The sequence below is a fragment of the Protopterus annectens genome, chromosome 5.part0, assembly GCF_019279795.1.
Source record: "Protopterus annectens isolate FY-2018-M chromosome 5.part0, PAN1.0, whole genome shotgun sequence".
Classification (NCBI taxonomy): domain Eukaryota; kingdom Metazoa; phylum Chordata; order Ceratodontiformes; family Protopteridae; genus Protopterus; species Protopterus annectens.
In genome coordinates, this window is record NC_056735.1 from 1,672,237,344 (window position 1) to 1,672,263,642 (window position 26,299).

A 26,299-nucleotide genomic window follows, 5' to 3' on the forward strand; every position below is an offset into this window, starting at 1 on the left:
ATATATATATATATATATATACATATACATATATACACACAAACACACACACAAAATGTTGATTTGATTTTTTTAGTCATAAAAGTGATCACTTTGTTCTTTTCAGATGCTGATATATAAAAAAAGATAGAGCATTTTTTCTTTCATGAAAATTTAAGATACAGGAACCTCTTTGCCTTTGCAAGTAGCCCAATCAAGGTGCATTTTTCTTCCTGCCCCTAGGAACCTCGAATAGCACCCCTTCCATCATCAAATAAACCATTCCTTCATATCTCAGGGTGACAGCCAGGTTCCTACCTTCCAATTCATTCTGTGACCGAAGGGTATTACCAGCTCATTCATTCCTCAGAAGAGAGATAAGGGAGACGGGCAAAAGGGAGTTTGCTGTCAGTCATATCTAGTCCGTGATGCTCTAACCCCTCCATGACCCTCTAGAGCTCCAGTAAGTGATCACTTTATTCTTTTTTTAGATGCTGATGTATAAAAGATATATATATATATATATATATATATATATATATATATATATATATATTTTTTTTTTTTTTCATTTAAATTCAAGATGCAGTAGCCTGTTTGTTTTTTAAGGCAGAACCATAATCAAGGTGCATTTTTCCTGCCTCTGGGATCCTTCACACAATCAAATCATTCATTCATAATTAAGGATGACACAGTCAGGTTCTTACCAGCCTATTCATTCCATGACTGAAGGGTCTTACTAGCTCATTCACTCCCTAGAGAGAGATAGGAGACTAGCCATAAGGAGTTTGCCAGTCAGTCACATCCATCCCATGAAGCTCTAATCCCACCCATCCCCAAGTGGCCCTCTAGAGCTCCACTAAGTGCTGCCATTCACAGAAAGTTTGCACAGCCATGCACGTCATCTCCTACTTTAGTGCCAGCACTGCTGGCAACATGTGCTCAACAAGCCTGTACTCCACAGATGCCACACCCAGCGCCCTCTTTAGATGTCACCCAAGCAGCAAACCAGGGCCACTTACTTCCTACCACAGTGGGCAAGATGGCTGCAACTGTTCGATCCCATCCCATACGCCTGCACCCCTAATCAAATATGGGTAATAAGGGTTGCAGCCACAGGGAGGGAAACCATTCTAAGGTTAAACATGCCAGTAGCATTCACTGAAGACATCATGAAAAAATGTTGAGCCATTCTGGATACAAAGGCATTTGAATACAAAGAAAAAAATAACCCAAAACAGTCAACGTCTTGGACAAAGTCCTCTGGAAAATAATCAGTGTTTAAGGAGTGAACTGTCTCCCTACAGGAAACATCTTTAGAAAAGGACCTGAAGAATTAAGCTGTCTTACTGTTAGTGTCAATGCTTAAGGGAGTCTGGATCTTGTATGACTTTTCTATGGATGTTCATGTTTTCTTTTCTTGTGCAAGTCCACCACCTGTGATAAACATGGTAAGGTCACATCCAAAGAAGGGCAGCCCTCTACAGCACTATCAAGAATTACTGTGTACATTTCCTATAAGTGAAGGGACAGCAGCAAAGAACTATATGCTTGTACAGCAGGCATCCATATCAAGGATGTCCAGACTTCAGCCTTTGGCCCAGCAAAGGACTGATCACAAATAAAAGATGAAGTTGATGTTTGAGCAACTCACCTGCAGAATTTCCTTCCACCAAAACGCACACCCAAACTGTCGGAATGCTAACTGCTTGCAGACAGAAGAAAAGGAACTCTCATTTAGCTTCACAGATGGACAACAGACCTGACCACTTGACTAGCCACTAACATTCAAGACTGGTGGAAAATCTACATTAGTGGTTACTTGTACTAAAATGGATGCAATGTGGCCTCATTAGTACCAGATAACTACAGCATTGACCATGATGGTTGGGCTTTTATGGCCTTAGACACTCTTCCCAGGTATTCCTTAATCATAACCTTCTTACAACTTTCTATTCTTCAAAGCAAAGAAGGCACTGTACTAGAAATTTTTTTATCTAACCATGCAGTGATGGGAATCCACTGAGCCTACCTTAAATTTATAAGGTCTGTTTGCAGTACTCAAAACTATATTGTATTGATTATAGGCTGTCTAGAGGTAAAATTATTGGAATATATAACGTTTCAAAAACAAAGTTGTGGTATCAATGGTGGGGATAACAGTCAAGTCTCACATTATGTAAAGAACTAACATCCTTGTCAAACTACCTAGTATAATCTGTAAGTTAAAAATGTATATATTTGTACAACTGGAAGAGTTTGGAATTTTCTGTCTGTTTTAGTAAGACTGTCAATTGATTTTCTCTCACTTACAGCTTTTAAAGTCAGATACTAAATGCAAAGTTGCAACTCAGACAAAAGACAACCACAAAGCCTGCTTTTTTCTGTCAGAAACCTTAGAAAATACCCAGCACTGTACAAAGCTAATAATACACAATATTACACTCATTCCCAAATGGCATACCCAACCTACTAGTGGATAAATTCAGTGATAACTTCACCAACTCTATTGTTACATTCCCAGATCTCATACTGGCATCTACATCCCCCCTCAAATCTCCCATGAACAAATCCTCAAAGCATTACCCAAGGCCAAGAACACTGTTTCTAAGGGGCCAAATAACACACCAGGCTGCTTACTGGCCAGCCTGAAATTGTACCCATCAGACCCCCTACAGAGGATATTCAATGTAAGCCTCCAAAAGTACAGTTTTGTACCTACCATAAATGTAGATGTTCGAGTGTTCACCCTGCTGCAGTCATTACACTTGGGTTATCCTGTCGTCAGGCGGTCCCGCAGTCGGCCAGATTTCCAAAGTCTTGGTCCGACTTCGGTTGCAGTCGCCTCATCCCTGACGTCAGTGCGCCAGGGGTACATATATTGCAACCAACGTCATTTTCTTCAGTTTTTCTTGCCCCAGATGTCAGGTGCCCCCAGAAAGGTGATTCAAATCAGTACCAAATGGTGTGAACACTGTGCAAACACAAAATCCCTTCAGCTATAAGCAAATACATCAGTAAGGCATAGCAGAGGTTTAGCCAGTAGATCAGAGGGGTTGGAGGGAGGGTAACCTGGACTGCAGCAGGGTGAACACTCGAACATCTACATTTATGGTAGGTACAAAAAGTACAGTTTTGTACCTACCATAAACGTAGATGTCCGAACTGGATAGCATCTGCAGTCATAACAAATGGGTTGCCTGTCGTCAGGCAGCCCTTCGGTCGGCCGGATCCCAAAGTCTGGGTCCGGCTTCGGCTGATGTCGCACCTCACCCGACGTCATCTCTGCTGGTCTTCGGGTATAAAGGCATCAGCCGACGCCATTTTCCTCAGTGTTTCTTGCCCCAGATGCCAGTTGCCCTCTTGGAAGGCTAAATTTTGGATAAATGCCAATGTTTCCAAAAAAAGGTAGAAAGCAAGCACAAAAAATAAGCATGTATGTACATATATACAAACAAATACACCATAAGAGACTCCCCCCCAGCTAGCTATTAGGAGGGTAAATACCCTAGGAGTACCACAGAGGGGAAGGAGGGTGGGTAATCCTGACTGCAGATGCTATCCAGTTCGGACATCTACATTTATGGTAGGTACAAAACTGTACTAGGTCCTTCATGGATGCATCTGCAGTCATAACAAATGGGTAGAATACCATAGCCAAACTAGGGGTGGAGGAAGAAAAATTATGGTGTAGTTAGGATCCCTTGCAGTACAGCAGTGGCAAACCCTGCTCGGGATCTAGAGTATAGAGGTAAATTATAATGCTTGGCAAATGTATGCACGGAGGTCCAAGTAGCCGCCTCAATAATGTACTTGGTTGCCACTCCTCGTAAGAAAGCTGTGGTGGTGGCTGTAGCCCTTGTAGAATGAGGTCTTATGTTCTGTGGAATTGGTTTTCCATGGTAGGAGTAACAGAATCTTATGCAATTTCCTATCCATTTGGAGATTGTCTGCTTGGAAATTGCTTTTCCTTCCCTTCCTGTTGCATAGGCTACTAAAAGCTGGTCAGTTTTTCTGTTACTTTTGGTTCTGTCCAGGTAGTAGCGTAACTGCCTATGTACATCCAAGGTATGCAGCAGTCTTTCCCCCCTGTTCTGTGGATTGGGAAAGAAGGTAGGTAGGTGGATTGCCTGGTTTAAAGACACTCTGGATACCACCTTAGGCATAAATGTAGGATTAGTTCTCATGGACACCCTATCTTGATGGAAGATTAGGAAGGGTTGCACTGCCATTAAGGCCTGTAGTTCCGAAACCCTCCTTGCTGAGGTAATTGCCAGTAGGAAAGTAGTTTTCCATGACAGGTGTTGCAGATCTGCTGTTGCTGCTGGTTCAAACGGAGGGAGTGTCAACTTTTCTAGCACAAAGTTCAAGTCCCATGCTGGTAATGGTGGTTTCCTAGGAGGTTTTACATTCTTGATCCCTCTGAGGAACTGCCTGAGTAGAGGATGCGAAAAGACAGGTGGATCAAGCTGTATTCTGCTGAAATAGCTGATGCATGTATCTTGATGGAGGAGTAGGACAGGCCTGTATGTAGAAGCTCTGCCAAGTACTCCAGAATGTTAGCAATATCTATGTGCGACATCTTTTCCTCTTTCAGTACTCCAAATGACAAACCTCTTCCATTTTCCTGCATAGTTCCTTCTTGTTGAAGGTCTGCGGGCTTCAAGGATAATGTCTTTAACCCTTTGGGAAAGGTCTGGGTTAGTTGCTGCTATGTGATGTTCCAGGCAGTCAGTTGCAAGGTTTTAGGTTTGGATGCATGATGTTGTAGTTGTTCTGAGTTAACATCAAAGGCATCAGGGGTATTGACCACATTTTCTCCCGAGACATGCTCCTCAGCAATGGGTACCAGTGTTGTCTTGGCCAATTCGGAGCTATCAGGATTATCCTTGGACGTTCCTCTTTGATTTTCAGTAGTACCTTGTGCATCAAGGGAAGAGGTGGAAATGCATATGCTGTCAGGCCTTTCCAGCTGAAGGATAGAGAGTCCACCTTCCATGCAAGTGGGTGGAATGTCCTTGTGCAGAATTTTTGAGCTGGTGATTGAGTGGGGATGCGAATAGATCTATTTGTGGCATTCCCCATTTCTTTGTGATGGCTTTGAAGATGTCCGGGTGTAGCATCCATTCGTGAGCATCCGAGGTGGTTCTGCTTAACATGTCTGCTAGGGTGTTCTCTTTTCCCGGCACAAATATTGCCTGTAACTGGATGTTGTAGCTGAGAGCCAGATTCCAAAGGTCCAAAGTCATTCTGCATAGGGGGTATGAATGAGTGCCTCCCTGTTTGTTGATGTACCACATGACTGCGGTGTTGTCTGTCCTTATCATCAAATGGCCTTCTGTGAGGAATGGTCTGAATTTTTGGATTGCCAGTTTTACTGCCAGCATTTCTTTTTGGTTTATGTGCAGGTGCAGCTGGTCTTGAGTCCACAATCCTTGTATGCATTTGTCCAGCATGTGCGCCCCCCCATCCTAGGTCTGAGGCGTCCGTTGTGATGGTTTGGCTTGCTCGAAAGTTGTGGAAGGGTAAGCCTGGGTTTGACTGGCATGCTTGAGCCCACCATAGGAACTCCTGTTTTAGGCATGGGATTAGTGGGATTTCTGTTTCTAAGCTGTGCCTGTGCTGAGACCATAAATTCTTTAGGTACCACTGTAGCTTTCTCATATGCAGTCTGGCATGTGGGACCAAGATTATGCATGATGCCATGAAGCCCAAGGCCTGCAGAACTTTTCTTGCTGTTAGTTGGCTCTGCTTTGTTAATGCCAAGAAGTAAAGAGGGAGTTCTTTTTGTTTTTCTGCAGTTAGGAATGCCATTTGTTTTACTGTGTCCAATTCCGCCCAAGAATTTTCTTGTTTGGGATGGTATCAGCCTTGACTTTTGTAAATTGACTGTGTATCCCAGGGCTTGTAGCAAGTAAATGACACTTTGTAAATCTGTTGTCAGCTTGCTTTTGTTGTCCGCTTGTAACAGGCAGTCGTCCAGGTATGGATAAATTTGGATTCCCTGTAGTCTGCAGTGAGCGATTACTGATGCCAGGCATTTTGTGAATACTCTGGGCAGTAGATAAGCCAAAGGGCAATGCTGAGAATTGATAATGCTCTGATCCTGCAAGAAATCTGAGGTATCTTCTGCAATTTGGTCGAATGGGGACGTGCAGGTATGCCTCCTTGAGATCTAGAGTTACCAGCCAACATTCCTTGCCCAGCATGGGAAGAAGTTGCTGTAGGGTCAGCATTTTGAATTTTGGGACAATGATGTATGTGTTTAAGATGGACAGGTCGAGAATAGGTCTCCAACTTTTCTCTTTTCTTGGTACTAGGAAGAGTCTGGAGTAGAATCCTTTGCCCTGTTCTGTTATTGGTACTCTTTCCACAGCTCTCATCTTTGTTAATTTCGCTATCTGCTGTAGAGCTTCTATTTTTGATTTGGAGGTAGGTTTGGCATTCCTCTTTTTACTGGTAAGGTGTGGAAGTGGAACCGTAGCCTTGGTCTATGGTTTGCAAAATCCACTTGTCTTTTGTGATATAGTGCCAATTTTTCGAAAATAAGGCTAACTTTCCGCCTAAAGGTGCTGCTATTTGCTCCCTGGTAGGCGGTGTCAGAGCCAAGTCACTGTGATTGTCCTGTTGCAGTGGCAGTGGTTGTGTCTGTGCCTCGGTTATTGCCTTGCCACTGTCGTCCTCTGTAGGCACCTCCTCTGGATTGATTTCTGCCTCTAGAGCGTCTATTCCTGCCCCTTTGGGATTTTGTGGAGTCTGGAAAGGACCAATTTTTGGCAGGCCAGTTCCTGCTAAACCTTGGGGGCTGAACCTGCAAGAAATCTTTAACAGTTTGTACAGATTTTGCCTTTTCTTCCATTTTCTTCATTACTTGCTGGGCAGGTGTACCAAATAGACTGGCCTTATCCATAGGAGCATCTAACAGCTTTGCTTTAACATGATCCAGTAAGACCTGTTCTTTCAACCATGCATGCCTTCTTATCACTGTGCCAGTCATGGCTGATCTAAATGAAGCCTCCAGTGCATCATAGCCACATTTTAAGGAATGGTTACTAACCTGTTGTATGTTATTCACCATTTCTAATACATATTTCTTATCTAAGGATTCATCAGAGGACAGTTTTTTAGTTAACTGATCAAGCATAAACTCTTGGTATTGGATCATATGAAACTGACAGTTCAAAGCTCTAGCTGAGAGAGTAGCAGAGGTGTAAACTTTTTCCCCCATCTCTCTAAGGACCTGGATTCCCTTTCAGAAGGAATAGGGTTTTTTGCTGTGGTCGAGGCTACTGCCTTAGGCCCCTGGGATATAGTTTCGGGATCTGCAAGTGGGGCCTTGTATAGGTGGTGATGAGTGTCTGGCACCCTGTAAAATCTATCTGGTTTGGCAGGGGCTGGAGGTAAAGAATCAGGAGCAGTGCAAACATCATTAAATGCATCATCCACAACAGGCAGTACAGGAGGTATAGCTAAGGGCCTATGTTGTGGTAAGTGCAGAAAAGTCCTAAGCCTTTTTCTTGAATCTGAGAAATCTTGTCCCTGCCATTGGAATTGTTCTCTCATGGCATGTAAGGTTTCCCCAAAGGAAAATTCCTCTGGAGGAGAGGCAGCTGGAATGGATTCTTCAGCATCGGAATCTTCATAAGTAGACAAAGGAGCCTCTGGCTGGTCTGTAATGTCTGAGTCGTCCGCAGAATCATCAGAGGACACTGGCTCGGGGGGCTCTTCTCTAGGTCTCTTTTCTGGGGGCTGAGATTGGGATCCCCTAATTAAGGATATTAAATCTTCTGCCAGAGTAAGCATTTGTGAACTTGAAGTGGGCCTGTGTGAGGGGGGCTTAACAGACACTGATTTAGCAGATTTGGCTGCTTTAGCCCTGGCAAAGGCCTTAATAGACATGGCTGCAGGAGGCCTAGCAGCACCATGTGCTGGGGTAGAGACATCCAAAGGGATGGTGTCTGATAAATCACTAGGAACCACGGTTGTAGGCAAAATTTCTGAGGCCGATTCAAGTAAGGTAGCAGGAGCCTCAGTAGTAGTCATGGATTCGGCTGAAGATTGACCGGATTTCTCGGTTTCGGCCGAAACAGAGACACTCGCGGCTTGCTTAACCGTGGTTTCGGCCGAAACCGCGGACCGCGAGTGTCGGTCTTTTTCTTTGCGTTTTTTAACAATTTGGGTAGTCGGAGGATCCGACGGCATAATGTACGCAAAATCTGAGCCGAAAAACTGTTCAGCAAACTCCGACCGATGCCTAAGCGTTCGTCGGTTGAAGGAAGCACAGGCCGAACAGGCTGCTACGTCGTGGTCTGGGCCTAAGCAAGGCAGACAGTAAGAGTGGAAATCTTTATGAGGTATTTGTTTCCCACAAGTTAAACAGTTATTGACTTTTTCTGACATCGGCTGAGGCAAGAAAGAGTCCCCAACGGGGTACTTAGCTTTTTAGAAGTCTTCGAAGTAGTATTCGGTAGTAGTAATCTCTGGATCTGACCGACCGACACTTGCGAACAGCTTCTGCTTCGGGCGCCACGCGGCAAGAAAGACTGAGGAAAATGGCGTCGGCTGATGCCTTTATACCCGAAGACCAGCAGAGATGACGTCGGGTGAGGTGCGACATCAGCCGAAGCCGGACCCAGACTTTGGAATCCGGCCGACCGAAGGGCTGCCTGACGACAGGACAACCCATTTGTTATGACTGCAGATGCATCCATGAAGGACATCTGTACTATGTTCATCATGTTACCCTGCTGCAGTCATTACACTTGGGTTGAGTCCCAAAGCTAAGGTAGGGTGGAGACATCATAGAGGGTTAGTGGAGGCAATGAGGCCCTGCAGAACTGCAGTGGCGAAGCCTGCCCTGGACTTAGAATAAAGAGGTAAGTGATGGTGTTTGGTGAAGGTGTGCACTGAACTCCAAGTTGCAGCTTCTAAGATTTCCTTGGTAGGAACCCCCCCTGAGAAAGGCTGTAGAAGTAGCTGTTGCCCTGGTAGAGTGGGATCTAATGGTAGGAGGAACTGGTTTCCCATGATGGGTATAGCAGAATCGGATGCAATGGCCTATCCATTTAGAAATGGTTTGCTTGGCTATGGCCTTCCCTTGAGAGGCTGTAGCATAGGAAACAAAGAGCTGGTCAGTTTTTCTGAAAGCCTTAGTTTTATCCAAGTAGTAACGAAGCTGCCTGTGAATGTCCAAGGAAAGCAGGAGTCTCTCACCTTTGTTCAGGGGATTGGGGTAGAAAGTGGGTAGGTGGATGGTTTGATTTAGAGCTACACTGGAAACCACCTTAAGCATGAAGAAAGGATTAGTTCGTAGAGAAACTCTGTCTTGATGAAAAATGAGGAAAGGTTCCACTCCCCTTAGTGCCTGTAATTCTGAAACTCTCCTAGCAGAAGTTATTGCCAGGAGCAGGGCAGTCTTCCAAGATAGGAACTTAAGGTCTGCAGAAAAAGCTGGTTCAAAGGGAGGTAGCGTTGGTTTTTCCAGAACAAAGTTGAGGTCCCATGTTGGTGTAGGAGATCTTGTAGGTGGTCTGATGTTTTTCGCCCCTCTGAGAACTGCCTTAGGAGAGGATTTGAAAATAAAGGTGGACTGGTGTCGTAGTGAGCTGAAATAGCTGAAGCATGGATTTTAATTGAGGAGAAGGAAAGTCCTTTATGCAACATCTCAGCTAAATACTGCAGAATGTGAGGCATATGAGGCTGAGTTGTGTCTTGGCCTTTAGCTTGGTTCCAAGCAGAAAACCTTTTCCATTTGTCCGAGTAAGCCTTCCTGGTGCTTGGCCTCCTGGCTTCTAGAATAACATCCAGCACTGCTTGTGAAAGAGGGGCTGGTTGGATGCTTAATTGATTTGCCATGCAACCCAGGATTAAGGGTTTTATCTGGCAGTGTAGAATCTGCTTGTCTTGCTGCATGAGCAAATGAGGTATTTGAGGCAATATCCATGGTGGGCTGAGCGCCATATTCTTCAATAGCGGGTACCAGTGTTGGCGTGGCCAGTCTGGGGCTATGAGAATCATTCAAGGTTTCTCCTTTTTGACCTTCAAAAGAACCTTTGTGAGAAGAGGTAATGGAGGAAAAGCATATACTGTCAGGTTTTTCCAACTGAAGGAGAGAGCGTCCACTTTCCAAGCTTGATGGTGGAATGTCCTTGAACAAAATTTTGTCAGCTGGTAGTTTTGAGGACTGGCAAACAGGTCTATATTTGGTAGGCCCCATCTTTGAGTTATCATTGTAAATATTTGTGGGTCTAGCTTCCACTCGTGGGGATCTTTGATGTTTCTGCTTAGGTCGTCTGCCAATGTGTTTTTCTGTCCTGGCAGGAACTGAGCTTATAACTGGACTTGGTAGGCCAGAGCTGTGTTCCATAAGATTATTGCTTGCCTGCAAAGAGGGTAGGAATGTGTGACCCCTTGTTTGTTTATGTACCACATTACTGTGGTGTTGTCCGTCTTTATTGCAAGTTGTCCAGGCAGTAGTAGATCCTTGAAGGCTGTCAGAGCTTTCTGTACAGCTAGCATCTCCTTTTGATTTATGTGCAGTTTTCTTTGTTCTGCAGTCCATAGGCCTTGAATGCATTGCCCTGCCATGTGTGCCCCCCAGGCATAGTCTGAAGCATCTATTGCGATTATTTGCCTGGGTGGGGGCAAGGTGAAAGGCCGACCCTTGTTGAGGTGACATGCTTGTGCCCACCATAGAAATTCCTGTTGAAGGCAGGGAATGAGAGATATCACTGTGTCCAAGCTGTGGCTGTGTAGAGACCATACGCTTTTTAGGTACCACTGTAATTTCCTCATATGCAGTTTTGCAAATGGTATTATCAGAATGCAAGATGCCATGAAGCCCAAAGCCTTCAGAATTTTTCTTGCAGTTAATTGGGTCTTTGTTGCCATTGTTTTGAAATATTGAGTCAGTTGTAATTTCTTGTCTGGTGTAAGATAAGCCTTCTGGGCCGTTGTGTCCAAGCTGTCACCCAGGAATGTCATTTTTTGTGAGGGTACTAGTTTTGACTTCTTTACGTTTACTGTGTACCCCAGACAATTCAGTAGATGCTTCACAAAAGCCAGATGTTGTAAGAGAATGTCTTTTCTTTCTGCTTGAATGAGGCAGTCGTCCAGGTATGGATATATTTGAATTCCTCTTTGTCTGCAGTATGCAATTACTGGTGCCAGGTATTTTGTGAATACTCTGGGCGCAGTAGATAAGCCAAAGGGCAGTGCAGAGAATTGATAATGGGTTGAACCTGCAATGAAACGGAGGTATCTTCTGCAACTTTGTCTGATAGGGACATGCAGGTAATGCCTCCTTCAGGTCCAACGTTACCAGCCATGCATCCATGCCCAACATGGGAAGTAGCTGCTGTACTGTTAGCATGTTGAATTTGGGAACTTGTAATTAAGTGTTTAGAATTGAAAGGTCCAGAATTGGTCTCCAAGCATTTTCTTTTCTGGGTACTAGGAAGAGTCTTGTGTAAAATCCTTGGCCTTGCTATTGAGTTGGTACCCTTTGAATGGCTCTCATGGCCATGAGAGCTGTAATTTGTTTTTGAGCCTCTGCCCTTTGATTTTGTTGCAGGTTTGGCATTCCTCTTTTTATTGGCAAGGTGTGAAAGTGGAATCTGTATCCTCGTAAAATTATGTCTAGTACCCATTTGTCCTTTGTGACCATGTGCCAGATGTCTGCAAATAGAGCTAGCTTTCCCCCCGGGGGGGGCTGACAAAAGAGCTTTGTTTGGCCAGTTGAGGTGCAAGTCATTGAGTTTGCCTTCTGGTGGGTTGAGACCTGTCTTCTCCTCTCTTCTGGGTTGGAGTGCCCCATTGGCGAGGTTTATAGTGAGCTTGTGGTTGTCCTCTGCCCCTTGGGCGCCTGTATGTACCCCTCTGAGGCCTGTCAGTGGCTGGAAAGGACCAATTTTTTGTTGGCCAGTTTCTGCTGAAGCGAGGGGGTTGTACTTGTAGGAAATCTTTGACTGTCTGCATTAACTTTGCCTTATCTTCCATTTTCTTTAAAACTTCTTCTGCTTTAACACCAAAAAGAACATCCTGCTGTAAGGGAGTATCTAATAGTTTTGCTTTAACATGATCAGGAAGACTTTGTTCCTTTAACCAGGCATGCCTACGTATAACTGATCCAGTGACAGCTACTCTTGCAGGAGGCCTCTAAAGAATCAAACCCACATTGCAAGGTATGCTTGCCTACCTGCTCGGTGGCGTGCAACAAATCCTGTACTTCTTTCAATTCAGATTGTTGAGGGAGGGTGGTTATCTTTTGTTTTAAATTAGAGATCAGAAATTGCTGATACTTAAGCATATGAAATTGACAATTTAGAGCTCTCATAGCTAAAGTGGCTGAGGTATAAACCTTTTTCCCCCATCTGTCTAGTGCTCTTGAATCCCTTTCAGAAGGTACTGGATTTTTAGCCATGGAAGCCTTAGCCCCCTTGGGACCCTGGGAGATGGTCTCTGGGTCAGCTACTGGGCTTTTATAAAGATATTTGTGGGAATCAAGTACTCTACAGTATCTGTCAGGCTTGGCCGGAGCAGGAGGCAGAGAGTCAGGGTTGAAACTGGATTCTAAATAGACATCATCCACAATGTCCAAAATAGGAGGGATGGCTAGAGGTCTGTGTTGGGGGAGTAAAAGAAACTCTCTGAGCCTTTTCTTGGAATCAGAGTAAGCCTGTTGTTCAGAGGAAGCAGATTCTTCCTCTAGTCTAGGCCTTTTGTCAGGAGGAGGTTGAGACCTCCTGATAAGAGAAATCAAATCTTCAGCCATCTTGAGCATCTGTTTCTTAGGCATAGGGCCTTGAACAGGAGACTGAAGTAAAGCCTTTTTCGGTTTGGAAGGAGTCTTCGACTTGGAAAATGTTTTGACTGAGAGAGTCGGTCTGAAAACGCCTTCTGAAACCGATGGCGTTTCAGAAGCACTGACGTCCTTGGAAGGTAAATCGTCGGTAGGGCCTGAAGTAAAAGGCTGCTTCAGCCTAGTACATTCCGTCAAAATATCTGTAGCGGTCTCGCTTTCTTGAACTGTGGTAGCCAGAGGCTGCGTCGGAGCCTCACTGATAACCGGAGAACAGGAGACCGGATCAACCGAGGCCTCGGAATCGGGCTTAGGCCTGGGCTGTCGATCCTTATCCCTGCGCTTTTTGTGCACGCTGGTAGTCAGAAGCTCCGACGGCATGTTATAATTAAATTTTCTGCCAAAAAAGTGTCGTGCAAAATCAAATCGTCTTTTAATAGTACGTTTATTAAATCTAGCACAAAAAAGACAAGAAGTGACGTCGTGATCAGGGCCTAGGCAAGGTATGCAATAAGAATGAAAATCCTTATGAGGTATTTGCTTCCCACAAGAAATGCAATTGTTAACTTTTTCTGACATCGGTATGAGGCAAGAAAAGTTTCCCCAACGGGGTACTTAGCTTTATAGAAGACTTCGGTCTGAAATTCGAAAATCTCCGGAGTCGGCCAACCAGCACTTGCGAACTGCTTTTGCTTCGGGCACCGTGCGGCAAGAAAGACTGAAGAAAATGGCATCGGTTGCAATTTATGTACCCCTGGCACACTGACGTCAGGGATGAGGAGACTGCAACCGTCGGACCAAGACTTTGGAAATCCAGCCGACTGCGGGACCGCCTGACGACAGGATAACCCAAGTGTAATGACTGCAGCAGGGTAACATGATGAACATCGTACAGTTGTGTACACTTACCATAAATGTAGAAGTTTGAGTGTATTCACTGTTGCAGTCATCACACTTGGGTTATCTGCCTGCAGGTAGCTTCGGGCTACTCCTCGGCAAGAAAGACTGATGTAATGGCGTCAGCTGCCTGTTTTTATACCCCTGACGACCTGACGTCATGGAAGAAGCAACAGCATCTGACTCAGAAATACCAAGACTCTGGTATTCGGGCCAACTGAGGGCTACCTGCAGGCAGATAACTCAAGTGTGATGACTGCAACAGTGAAACACGAAGAACATCAGGCTTTGTGCCGGTGCCAGAACAATGGAGGATGGCAACTGTCAACTCCTTGCACAGAGATGGGGTGTCAACTGACTCAGGAAACAACAGACTTGTAAGTTTGACCAGCCTCATCTGTAAGGCTATGGAAAGGATCATCATGGAATTATTAAATAAGGACATAGGTAACCTACCAACTCTCAATCCAAGACAGTTCAGATTTGTTGAGGACAGATCCTGTGTACTTAACCTGGCTGACTTCTTTGAGAAGGTTAGTGGCCCAATGGATGAGGGCAAATCATACACAGTACATATTAAAAGTTATTCAACACCATTCCACACTCCAGTACTACAAATAAACTATCCTAGCTAAATATTAATCGCTATGTAACTTGTTAAACAGCAAATTGGCTTACAAATAAAACGCAGAAAATTAGGGTGGGTTGCTTTACCTCTTCCAAAAGACATGTCACTAGTAGTATATCTCAGGGTTCAGTCCTTGGGCCACTCATCTTTGGTACTGCATTCTTGAAGGTAAAAATTACTGTTAAGGGTTTATGGCCAACCAAGTTTGCTGACAACTGTAAATGTGGTGACATCATAACTTCCCAGAGAACACCAAGATCCTTCATGAGGGCCCTTCCCAAACCAATAGCTGGAATCAAAACTATGGACTAAAACTAAATGCCAAGAAAATTATAATGGCATCTTTCAGAAAAGAAAAATTTCCCTTTTAACTATTACACTGACAACACACCCCTGAAAACTGATCAAGTAGTTACGGACCTGGGAAACTAAGTAGACAACAAACTTTTCTTATATGAAAGTGCTTTTTCACTGCACAATTTATTACTAAGGGTAAGGCGCCAAGCTCCAAGGATGGAACCCTGCTGATGACAAAGGACAAATATCTCAACTGTAGAATATACAATCCACGACAGACTAGATAATATCAAAATGTTGATTTATTATATCCACATTAAGCGCTTTCAGCTGTATCCCAGCCTTCATCAGAACAAATAATGTCTCCAAAAACAAGGTTTATATACATACATAGTTGTCTCACTAATTGATAAATTGGTAAAAAAAACGCCAAAAGATTTTAAAGGTGTATGATGTCAAAACCAATATTTTCATAATCTAATACACATACTTCAATGTCACTACTGTGCATACATATAGTAAAAACATTATCATATAATGAAAATTCAATATAATTTAAAAATATATTATAAAATTGTATTATTTTATATTTAACTTAGCATCCACTGTTCACATTTAAAATCTACCTTATTAAAACATACATAAATATACAACTTTTCTCTTCGAATTCATTATTAACTATAAAATTAATAATAATGATGTATAATTCTAAGTGTGTTATTCCATTGCTAAAAATGGTTTTATACTAATATAATCATTGAGACCAGGTGGTCTTGTGGAGTCGGTCAAAATTTGCCACTTGCTTTCGCATAATGCCAACTTAGTATTCCAATCCTCCAAATGGTATATTATCCACCTGCTCAATGATAGAAAAAGAAAACTATGGTCTTCACCTTTGTCTAGAATGTGTCTGCATAATGCGTTCTTGGTGTCACACTTCCCTATTCTATATTGGTGTTCATAGATACGTCTATTTAGTTGTCTCTCAGTTTTGCCAATATAGTGGGCGTTGCATGCTATGCAGATGGCCACATAGACCACCTGTTTACTTTTACAGTTTCCCCTTTTGCATTTGATAGTGGTGTGACATACATCGTCAAGCTTAATAATTTTGCTTATATTGATGTATTTGCATTGTTTGCAATTACCACATTTTGTAGTCCCTTTATTTGTATCTACTTTCGTTTTGGTGTGACCATCTTTTTGTAGTAATCTCTTCAGATTGGGAGCTGTTTTGTAAACACATTTGGGTTTATCACCCAAAATTTGCTCTTTGTCTATGATCGTCAGTGTTTTCCAATGTCTATCCAATATTTCTTGAATCAGATATGTGTTGGGGGAATACATAAGTACACATACCCTGCCTACAGATGTATTAAGAATGTCTTCTTTAGTGGTTGGTTGGAATGTACCTAACAATGGGAAGTATTTTTTACCCCATTCCCTGGTGACGTAGTTGATAACTTCATCCACCATCTTCTCGGGGTAGGCTCTCATGATGAACATGTCCTTAATAATATCCATTTCAGTTTTCACCATGCATTTATTGGACGTCATCCTTGCCACCCGAATACATTGACCTTTGACTATGTTACTGAAAATATGGAAAATAATCTGTAGGCAGGGTATGTGTACTTATGTATTCCCCCAACACATATCTGATTCAAGAAATATTGGATAGACATTGGAAAACACTGACAATCATAGACAAAGAGCAAATTTTGGGTGATAAACCCAAATGTGTTTACAAAACAGCTCCCAATCTGAAGAGATTACTACAAAAAGATGGTCACACCAAAACGAAAGTAGATACAAATAAAGGGACTACAAAATGTGGTAATTGCAAACAATGCAAATACATCAATATAAGCAAAATTATTAAGCTTGACGATGTATGTCACACCACTATCAAATGCAAAAGGGGAAACTGTAAAAGTAAACAGGTGGTCTATGTGGCCATCTGCATAGCATGCAACGCCCACTATATTGGCAAAACTGAGAGACAACTAAATAGACGTATCTATGAACACCAATATAGAATAGGGAAGTGTGACACCAAGAACGCATTATGCAGACACATTCTAGACAAAGGTGAAGACCATAGTTTTCTTTTTTCTATCATTGAGCAGGTGGATAATATACCATTTGGAGGGGATTGGAAAACTAAGTTGGCATTATGCGAAAGCAAGTGGCAAATTTTGACCGACTCCACAAGACCACCTGGTCTCAATGATTATATTAGTATAAAACCATTTTTAGCAATGGAATAACACACTTAGAATTATACATCATTATTATTAATTTTATAGTTAATAATGAATTCGAAGAGAAAAGTTGTATATTTATGTATGTTTTAATAAGGTAGATTTTAAATGTGAACAGTGGATGCTAAGTTAAATATAAAATAATACAATTTTTATAATATATTTTTTAAATTATATTGAATTTTTCATTATATGATAATGTTTTTACTATATGTATGCACAGTAGTGACATTGAAGTATGTGTATTAGATTATGAAAATATTGGTTTTGACATCATACACCTTTAAAATCTTTTGGCGGTTTTTTTACCAATTTATCAATTAGTGAGACAACTATGTATGTATATAAACCTTGTTTTTGGAGACATTATTTGTTCTGATGAAGGCTGGGATACAGCTGAAAGCGCTTAATGTGGATATAATAAATCAACATTTTGATATTATCTAGTCTGTCGTGGATTGTATATTCTACAGTTGAGATATTTGTCCTTTGTCATCAGCAGGGTTCCACTCTCCTCCATCTTATAGTTCTTGTGTTGTTCATTTTAACTTTCGGTAAGCTCCAAGGATGTGATCATCTTACTGTATTCTGCATTCATCAAGCCAATCACAGAGTACAATGTCCCTTTCAGTATGTTCATATGTACTTGTTCAAACATCGGACACAACTCAAATGCCCACTTTATTTTCATACTACAAAAATCAAGTGCCTAAATCATAAAACTATGCCAACAGTCTCAAAGCCTTGTTCCTCTTCTCTGTGTCATACAGACTATTGAGGGTTGATTACCACCTCATGTACAGATTCTTAAGGGCCCCTATCCTGTCAGACCTACTGCATATTCGCACATCCAACGGGGCCATAAACATCAGCTCAAAATATCTAAATCTCTTTTCCAACATAAATTACAATACAGATGTGAGGAGATATCTGTCCCAAGGATGAAGATATCAGACTGCCTTTGCTTCCTATTATTTGAGAAACAAGAAAAATAAACTCAAACTTACAATTATAAGCAACAGTAATAAACTACCCAAAACTTCAGATGTTAATTCCTCTTCTATAACAGTACTGAAGAAAAAAATTTGAACAGACTTGGTCACCAGGATAACTTTGCTTTCATTTAAGGATAGAAATATATCACACAGAATACCACTTCTTTGGAATGTTCTTCCTCTCCACATAAAGCAAAGTGCAGCCCTCATACTATTTAAAAGAAATTTGGATGAATGGATGGATAACCACAAATTCAACAGTTTTGTAACCTTGTCTTTCATGGCTAGGGGCAACATGTAAACGTTTAGCGTGTCTGTGGGTTAAAATTCAAGGGCGAAAAACGTCAAGGGAATGTTTGGCTAGGTTTCTAAACATCCTTACAGATCAATAAACTAGTAAACGCCTATGAACCTATACAGCTATGTTGGACAAATGGTTTGGGGATAAAGGGTGGCATGACCAAAGTCATACTAGATACAAAATCAGCAGACACTCTTGAGGCTTTTGGTTTGTTGACCAGTCACACTGAAGAGTGAATTAGAAGCTTGCAGTATTCTAAAATGTTTCCTAAGTTCTTAGCTTTTTTTTTTTTTTAAACAAGAAGTTTTATACTTTTAATAGCTAATCACACTGCATTCTCACTCTGCCTTAAAAAGAAAAACACGAAAGAAAAGTCTATTTGGAGAATTGGTCTCTTACAGAAACACTTGTTGATTGTCTGGGCATGTCATTAGTCATCCACAGAAGACAAAACTTGTAGGCAAATACACAGTAAAACACAAAAAGCTGTATAAAATTGTAGGAAGTTTATATGTTTGAATATTTATCTATGCACAAACAAATAAATAACTATGCACGTGTGTGTACACTATTACATAAACAGAAGTCTTCAGATGTAAGCAAACAACCACATATTTAAGTTACAGAAAGCAAAATGAAGAGTGGGCACCAGGACAGAAATGAGATCCAAAACGTATCAATCACACACTAGAATGAATGATGAAGAGTGAAGAACATGAACTCACAAAGTATTTTTTGCATGGGAGCTTTACCTCCTGTACCATTGTTCCCCTGCTGCTTACATATACTATGACTGCTGTCTCTCAAAGTGAAGGGAATAAAGGTCCTGCAATCTCAATCATTTTACACACAAAAACTACACATTTGCAACTGCACTTCATAGAGTACTGATCATGTGTGCATCAAACACAAGCTAGGCAACCTAAAAATGGCACTGCTTATGCTTTCATCTACAACCAGGATTTGTACTGACGTACAAAGAATGGGATGCATCACCATAAGAGAAATGTGGCAGAAGACTGACACCCACTTATGGTTACAGCCCATTCATTCAAGAATGAACTGCAGTAGTGATCCTTATTAGGGCCCTTGGATCTCATAGCCCTTGCTCAATGGTTTAATGTTAATAAACTCAAAAAGAAAAAAGCTATGCTCTTAGAAAACAGGCAAAAACCTCTCTGTAATCCCACAAAACTAAGGCATATCATGCTCAAAACAAAATCCAAAAAAACATACTTTAGAACACCCCATCAATATTCCGGTATCTGGCTTGACCAGTCTCTCAACTTTCAGGTTTGCATCAAAACTATAAAATCCAGAGTTAGCAATACACTTTTTTTGGGCAAAAAAAGATTTCATACTTCTTCTTGATGGCAGACTTGCCATAGGTGAAGGGGTCCCCCTCCCTCAATTATATATACTTCCCATCATTTCTAAATCTTCTAAATTGGAAAAACAAGCCCTCACAAATGGCATCTGCAGATTCATCACCTTAGCCTCTCCCAAACAAAAGAATGCCACTGTTCAGTGATCTCTAAAGCAAAAATGGCTGCCGTTCAATGAAACTGTTCTTCTAGCCTTCCTCACCATTAATAAACTACCAAAATACCCTAATGTCTTTTCCAGCAGTCTCTTGAAAATTATATCACCTAGTCTTAAGTCCTAATTATCCTAATCCCTTATCACCAGCACCCCTTACTAAACTCCACTCTACAGATCACAGCTTCTCCAGAACGGCTCCACACATGGGAATTACTACTACCACAACTTAAGAGACATGACCTCCTACAATACATTTTTGAAACTAAAACATTGCTTCACAAAAGCAGCCTGCAAAAGCTTTTCAATCCCAGGTATCACCTAAGATATTAATCAGCTACCTTACACATTTCCACCCTCTACACCTTTCTTACATTTTCTTCTTTAATAGCACCACCATTTTACATGCCCAATATTCTACCAGTTTTCTTCACCTCATATTTCCCGCCACCTTTTCACCTAACTGTATCCTCACCCTCTTTTTCTATTTCCACCCACCTCACCCTTTTTTCCCTTCCATCTCTTTCTATGTAATTATACCCTCTCATCTTCTCATTAATACTAATATAATATAAATAAATAACAGTGTACCACACTGGTGTGGAAAATAAAACTTTATACTTAAACATATACTTTGCCCTGGATATTATGACTCTGTTTACACTTCTACCACCAACTGTGCTTTTGATATTAATAACTTATTTTTTTCTAAACTCAACTTTGACTTATCATTTCCCAGGTCGAGCCTGAAAATAGTCCACTGGACCAGTGCTTTATCAAGTTAACAAATGGAGAATAAAGTACTGTTTTTATTAGACTTATATACCTTTTTATAACTGTAACCTTTAGTACAATTAATGTATGTATTTAGTGTGGAGCTTTTCTACCGGGCCTCCACTGAAAAGGAGCCTTGTTTATCCCAGTAAATAAATAAAACATCTGACGTTCTTTGGGTTCCCACTTCTTGCCCCACCCCCACCCCACTCCCCACTCCCCCATGCATCCAACCATCAACTTGTCTTGGTGTCCTTGTTCTTCATTGGTTCAACTTACACCTCCAAATCTCCCCTGGACTTGCTCTTTGGTCTCAACCCTTGTGAAATATCACTAGGATATCCTGGGATGACACATCATCCTTTCTACACAAGGAGCTGTAATGACCAACCCTCATTTTCCCCATCTCTTGCATTCGTCTGTTCTAAGGGCTATTCCTCTCAATGGACTATACTTCCCTGCAGTGAACGCCTAAACAAATCTCCATCCTTTCTCTGCCAGCACCTCAAATGCTACAGTCTTTAATTTGAATCCAGGCCACTAGGGCCATAGTTGGGGATTTATCTTTTTACCAGAAACCAAAATAGTGGCGAACTGGTGAAAAAAAACAAAAACTAAAACCAATAGAATCACCAGCAGGACTTATAGACCACAAATGTATTCATAAGTTAAGTGCTTTCATCAAGTAACACTGACTTCATCAGAACCAGTGCTTTCATCAAGTAACACTGACTTCATCAGAACCTGATGAAGTCCATTTATCTTTCTACGCCAAACGGTTAACTTGGGTTCCTACTGCTTGTTGAGAAACAGTACATCTCCCGCCTGGTGCTAGAAACAACAGAGGACAGAAAATTTTACAAAGTAAAAAGCAAAGATGCTCCAAAACAAAAACCTGAAAGACCTTTAAAATACTATAAATCTACAATGCTAGTCATTAACAGAATTAAATGACAGTTATATAGTCCTCTAAGAAATGACTGAAGACTGTTTTCTGGATTACTTTGCATATTAAACACAAAGCAACATAAAATAAGAGAAGAGGACAATCACATACCATGATCAGGAATAGTTTCCATGTCCCAAGGACTTAACCTGTCCACTTCGTCAGTGTCCCATCTAAAAAGAAAAAAGACAATGTAATCTATTTTTACTGAAGTGGCCCAACAGCATTGTACTGGTGCTGTACCAGATGCACCAATTTCATTCATGAATATGTACATCAAGTAACTTAGAATTTTAAAGAAATATAACAAATTTATATTTCAAGTGCACAAGTGTTTGACAGGATTTTTTACAAACTCCTTTAGTCTTCCAAATCAAAGTACAGTACAGCTCAACACAAAGATAAAAAATACAGCAAATCTAAGAAAAATATTTCACAATCAAAAGATGAATGTGCCTCCATACTATGTACAGTAAAAGCCATTACTCATGTAAAAACAAGAAATCACATAAAATAATACTGGCTATAAAGGATCATAGGAAGTTATTAGGCTAATGGCCCTAGGGCCCATTCAAGCCTAGTCATGTTCTACTCTTATTTCCATGATCAGTACCTAATTGCCCATGTCCAAGAGGGACACAGATGGAACCCAAAGGGTGAATTTACGGTTACCCATACAATCATCCAGAGTATGTCTGAAGAGGGCCAATGAGGTGCTCTGTTTGACATGAAGTGGGAGTCTGTTCCAAAGAAGTGGTAACCTCTGGGAGACCAATATGTCCTTCCAGCAGGTTCTATTAATGTCACAAAACAAGGTTAAGGTCTTTAGGGTAAGTAACCTGTGTACCAACTGACTTGTGGATATGCGGCATTTCTAATAAAGTAGGGTCAGAGATTGCCTTACATACAAAGCAGAGATTGCTTCTGAGTAGTCTGTATGAAACAGAATAAACTGACAATAATTTCAGATGATCCACATAGGACAGATGCTGAAGGCCTTGAATTTTCCTTTTTCTCCAATTGCTGCAGGTACTTGGAAAGGTACATACCAAAAGGGGCATTGTACTCGATTACTGGCCTGATGAGGGAAGAGTAAGGGAGGTTTATAACTTCTTTTTTTCTGGAGGCAATGCCCTTACTTATGAGATGAACAATACAGAATGCCCCTTACCAGTGTGGAGACATGGTGATCAAAGGTAAGATTGCTGTCAACCAGTGTGCCCAGGTTTCTCACCACTGAGTGCATACTTAGGGTGTTGCTACTGATGTGGTAGTAAGCAGGAACATTGCTCATACCGTAAGGCATGATGATATATTTCTTGCATTGAGTTTAAGGCCATGACTTTGGCACCAATCATTTGTTTGCGTAAGACCCTATTGTAGCATGTCAGCATCAGTTGGAGATTCTATGACTGCTTCCAGCTTGCAGTCAGCAGCAAACTTAAGTCAGCCATAGACCTTTATTTTTTACTTGTACTTTGGATAAATAGATTCCAAACAGTAGAGGTCCCAGGACTGTTCCCTGTGGAACACCACTGGTTACAGGTCTGCTGTTGGAGGTGGATTCACCTATTTTGACTATGTGTGTTCTATCAGTGAGCCGGTTAGTGACACATCTAATGATATAAGGGTTGATACCTAGCTAGGTGAGTTTGCCAATGATGCTTGAGTGGGGGGATAGTGTCAAAAGCCTTGGCCAAGTCTAGGTAGGCGGTATGTACAGATTTCCCCTCGGCCATGGCCTTCGTGACTGTCTCGAAGAAGTCCACCAGGTTTAAAGGGCATTTTCTCCCTCCGACAAATCCAAACTTAGTAGGTAGGGTCAAGTGTTTGGAGATTACCTATATCTTTCTTGAGAAGATCCATGATGATTCACTCCATGGCCTTGTAAACATGGCTAGTTAGGCTAATAGGTCCATAGTTCCTGGGGTCAGTGGAAGCACCACCTTTGTGCAAGGGAATAATGGTGGCCATTTTCTATTCAGCTGGGAAGCAGCTGGTGCTTAGACTATGACTGAAGAGTACTCAATGGCATTGCTAATTCTTGTTAGAGCCCAAGTAAGACACAACCCGGGATGTTGTCAGGTCCCATAGATGCTGTGTTTTTGGCCTTAGAGAGGGCGTTTATGACCTGCTCTTTAGAAATACAAGATAGGGGACAGGTGGTAGGGATGTCATGTTGTCCGTGTGGCAGGAACAGAGGAGTGATGTTTTCACAGAACCTGTTGGTCAACAGGTTAGCTATGTCCACAGACTCAGTATATGTGGTGTTATAAGCTAGCAGTTTAACACAAATCTTGGCCTTTCATTTTAGGTTATGGCTGTAACTAAAGAATGCCTTATGGCTGCCCTTTGTTGAGGAAGCTAATCTGGATTCATAGCTTGCTTTGGAGGACTTAACAAGAAGTCTTATTTGCTTGTTTAAGCTGAGAAGTGAGTATTTCCAGTTTAGGGTTTACTGCCTCTTATTCTTAGACAGCAATTGCTTCTTCTTATTGTAAAGCCTGTTAATGGCAGTTGTCCATCAGGCAGGCTCTTCCTTGAGGAGCGTGTTTTGGTCCTATCAGGTACGGTTGAGAGTCAATGCAATCATGCAGGTGTTGGTAAAAAGCATTAGTGTGGAACTCGCCATAGTTGCCAATTCCATCTGAGGGAGGGTGCGCAGTGAAGCTATTTATAAGAGGTTATAATCTGCTACGGAGAATTTTTTTTTAGTTTAGTTGCTGCTTGGGGGGGGGGGGTCAGGTGTGATAGTTACTTCAAATGAGACTTGTATGTTAAAGATTAAAACCACTAAAATTTTCTATGAAATAAATACTGGCTTAAAAGACTTCAAAAAAGTTACCAACAGACAAAATTCCAAAAAAGCAGGGACTGATATGAAATGGCACTAATGCGAGACATCTCCAACTATAACCTGGAAATAACCAGCAGTTCCCTGTTAGGCTAGCAGGGTGACAGAACTGGCTAGTAGAGAATTATCTGCTTCTTAAAGCACTGACAATGTAAGGCAAGAACTAGTAAGGTAAGGTTTTGAGAAAATTTGGTGCTTAATCCCAGATGTCAGTCTTCAGGAGGAAGCAAGATTAGTTAGCTCACTACACTCAAGTGACACCTGAAGCCGATTCTCCAGGATCACCCCCAATGTTGCCTCCAGATGTCCAACATTGCCTGTTCATATTCATATTAATGATCGCAAAGCCATGCTACATAAAAAGTACTGAAAGATTCCATCTTAAAGCTTACATCACGAGCAGTATAACTGAATCACTACTGGACTTCAGTCTAGTGGGGCTAAATAAATATGAAATGCTTACCATTCATATTGTCATAATTGTTACATTTACCTAAACACTCAATAGCCAAGCAAAACAAATAAAAATGCCTCATATAAAAATATCACAGCGGGATGAACAAAATGCTGCTGACAGTATTTGCGTAGATTAAGCTGTTACTGAGGTATTGTAAGAGGTTTACTACTCACCACAAAAATTAATGTTTACTGTGCTTTTTGGGAATTACAAAATCTAATAAATGTTATCACTTTGAACGGTGGGGAATAGTTTGCCATTTACAGTTCTTTAGTTGTACGTACAGTTCTAGAGATAAGAACATTTAAACAGAGAAATTATAACTTGACTCTGAAAAATAAGTAAATAAATAAAACAGGATGCAGGCATTGGAAATTACAGTACAAACTTGTAGACCACCACTGGATAGAATGAGTTAAAATGTCCAGTACTAGGTCCCACAGTAATCAAACACACAAAAACATTTCACCTATGTCAAACTCCAGCACACTACCATCAACAAATAATTATGTGAGGAAGTTGGGTAGGTAGCATTTATGGGCAGAGTCTCAGCCTTGGCAAGGATGACCTTTGTCAACTCTCACCCAGTTATGTAGCTTACCCAAACTATCTTTCAAGAAATCAAAATAAACCACATGCTTCTGCAGGAGGAAAGAAAAGGCAAGATAATCATTCACACAGCTATGATACCTCAACCCTCTTCCTTTGAATTGCTTCACTGAGAAGAATATACCATGTGAAAAGCAAAGGCCCTAGCACAGACCTTTGCAAAACTGTGCAGTTCAGAAGATCGACAGAGGAAGACTTTAACCAAAGAAAATCCTCCGTGCACACTATGCACCCTACGAGGTGGGAAAACCTCCGAAGATGAGCGGAAATAAAGATCAGAGTGGGTATATGCAAAGCATACCAATTGGTTACCATGTTCTATAACAGGACGGCTTGCACCTATCACCCCTGGGGTTTCGGATATTGGCAAAGGCTCTTGCCACCCCCATAGTGCCTTTTTTAGGCAAGGCTCAAAAGTCAAACCCACTTCCATAGGTATCACAAGGGATAAGAAACTAAGAGTAATGCTACTCAACGCCAGAAGTCTAAACCTCAAGATGCACTTTCGAAACTCTCCTTAGCATGGAGAACATCGATATCTGTGCAGTAACAGAAACCTGGTTCAAGGCTCCTGAGAGCACCCCAGCACTACCAGGTTATACCTCATACCATGCTTTGCGGCCCCAAAACTTGGACCGAACCACAAAAGGAGGGGGAGTATCAATATTCTTCAAAGATACCCACACCTCCAGGTTGGTGGCACAGCACGAAGTATCAGAGACTATCCATGTGCAACTAACTATGGGTAAAACTGCCTTCCAGTTTATAGCCTGATACAGACCACCCTCCCAAACCCAGGAACCCCACTTGGCCTTCCTGAGAACTCTGGAATATATGAAGGTCTCTCCAAACACCATTATATTGGGTGACTTCAACTACCCAAACATAGACTGGGAGCATTACTCTAGCTCCAACACACTAGCCCAAAGGTTCCCAGAATTTATAAACTCAAATGCTATG

The 26,299-nt window shown here is 41.6% G+C and overlaps 1 protein-coding gene across 1 annotated transcript in view; it reads right to left on the minus strand.

Annotated features, from left to right (window-relative positions):
- The window catches only part of BRWD1 (bromodomain and WD repeat domain containing 1), a gene marked incomplete in the record, with an annotated part of 4,378,631 nt that overhangs the window by 1,023,701 nt on the left and 3,328,631 nt on the right, over positions 1-26,299 (minus strand). The window contains 1 exon segment of the mRNA XM_044071461.1: positions 21,531-21,592. Within this exon segment, the coding sequence (XP_043927396.1) occupies positions 21,531-21,592 (62 nt within the window).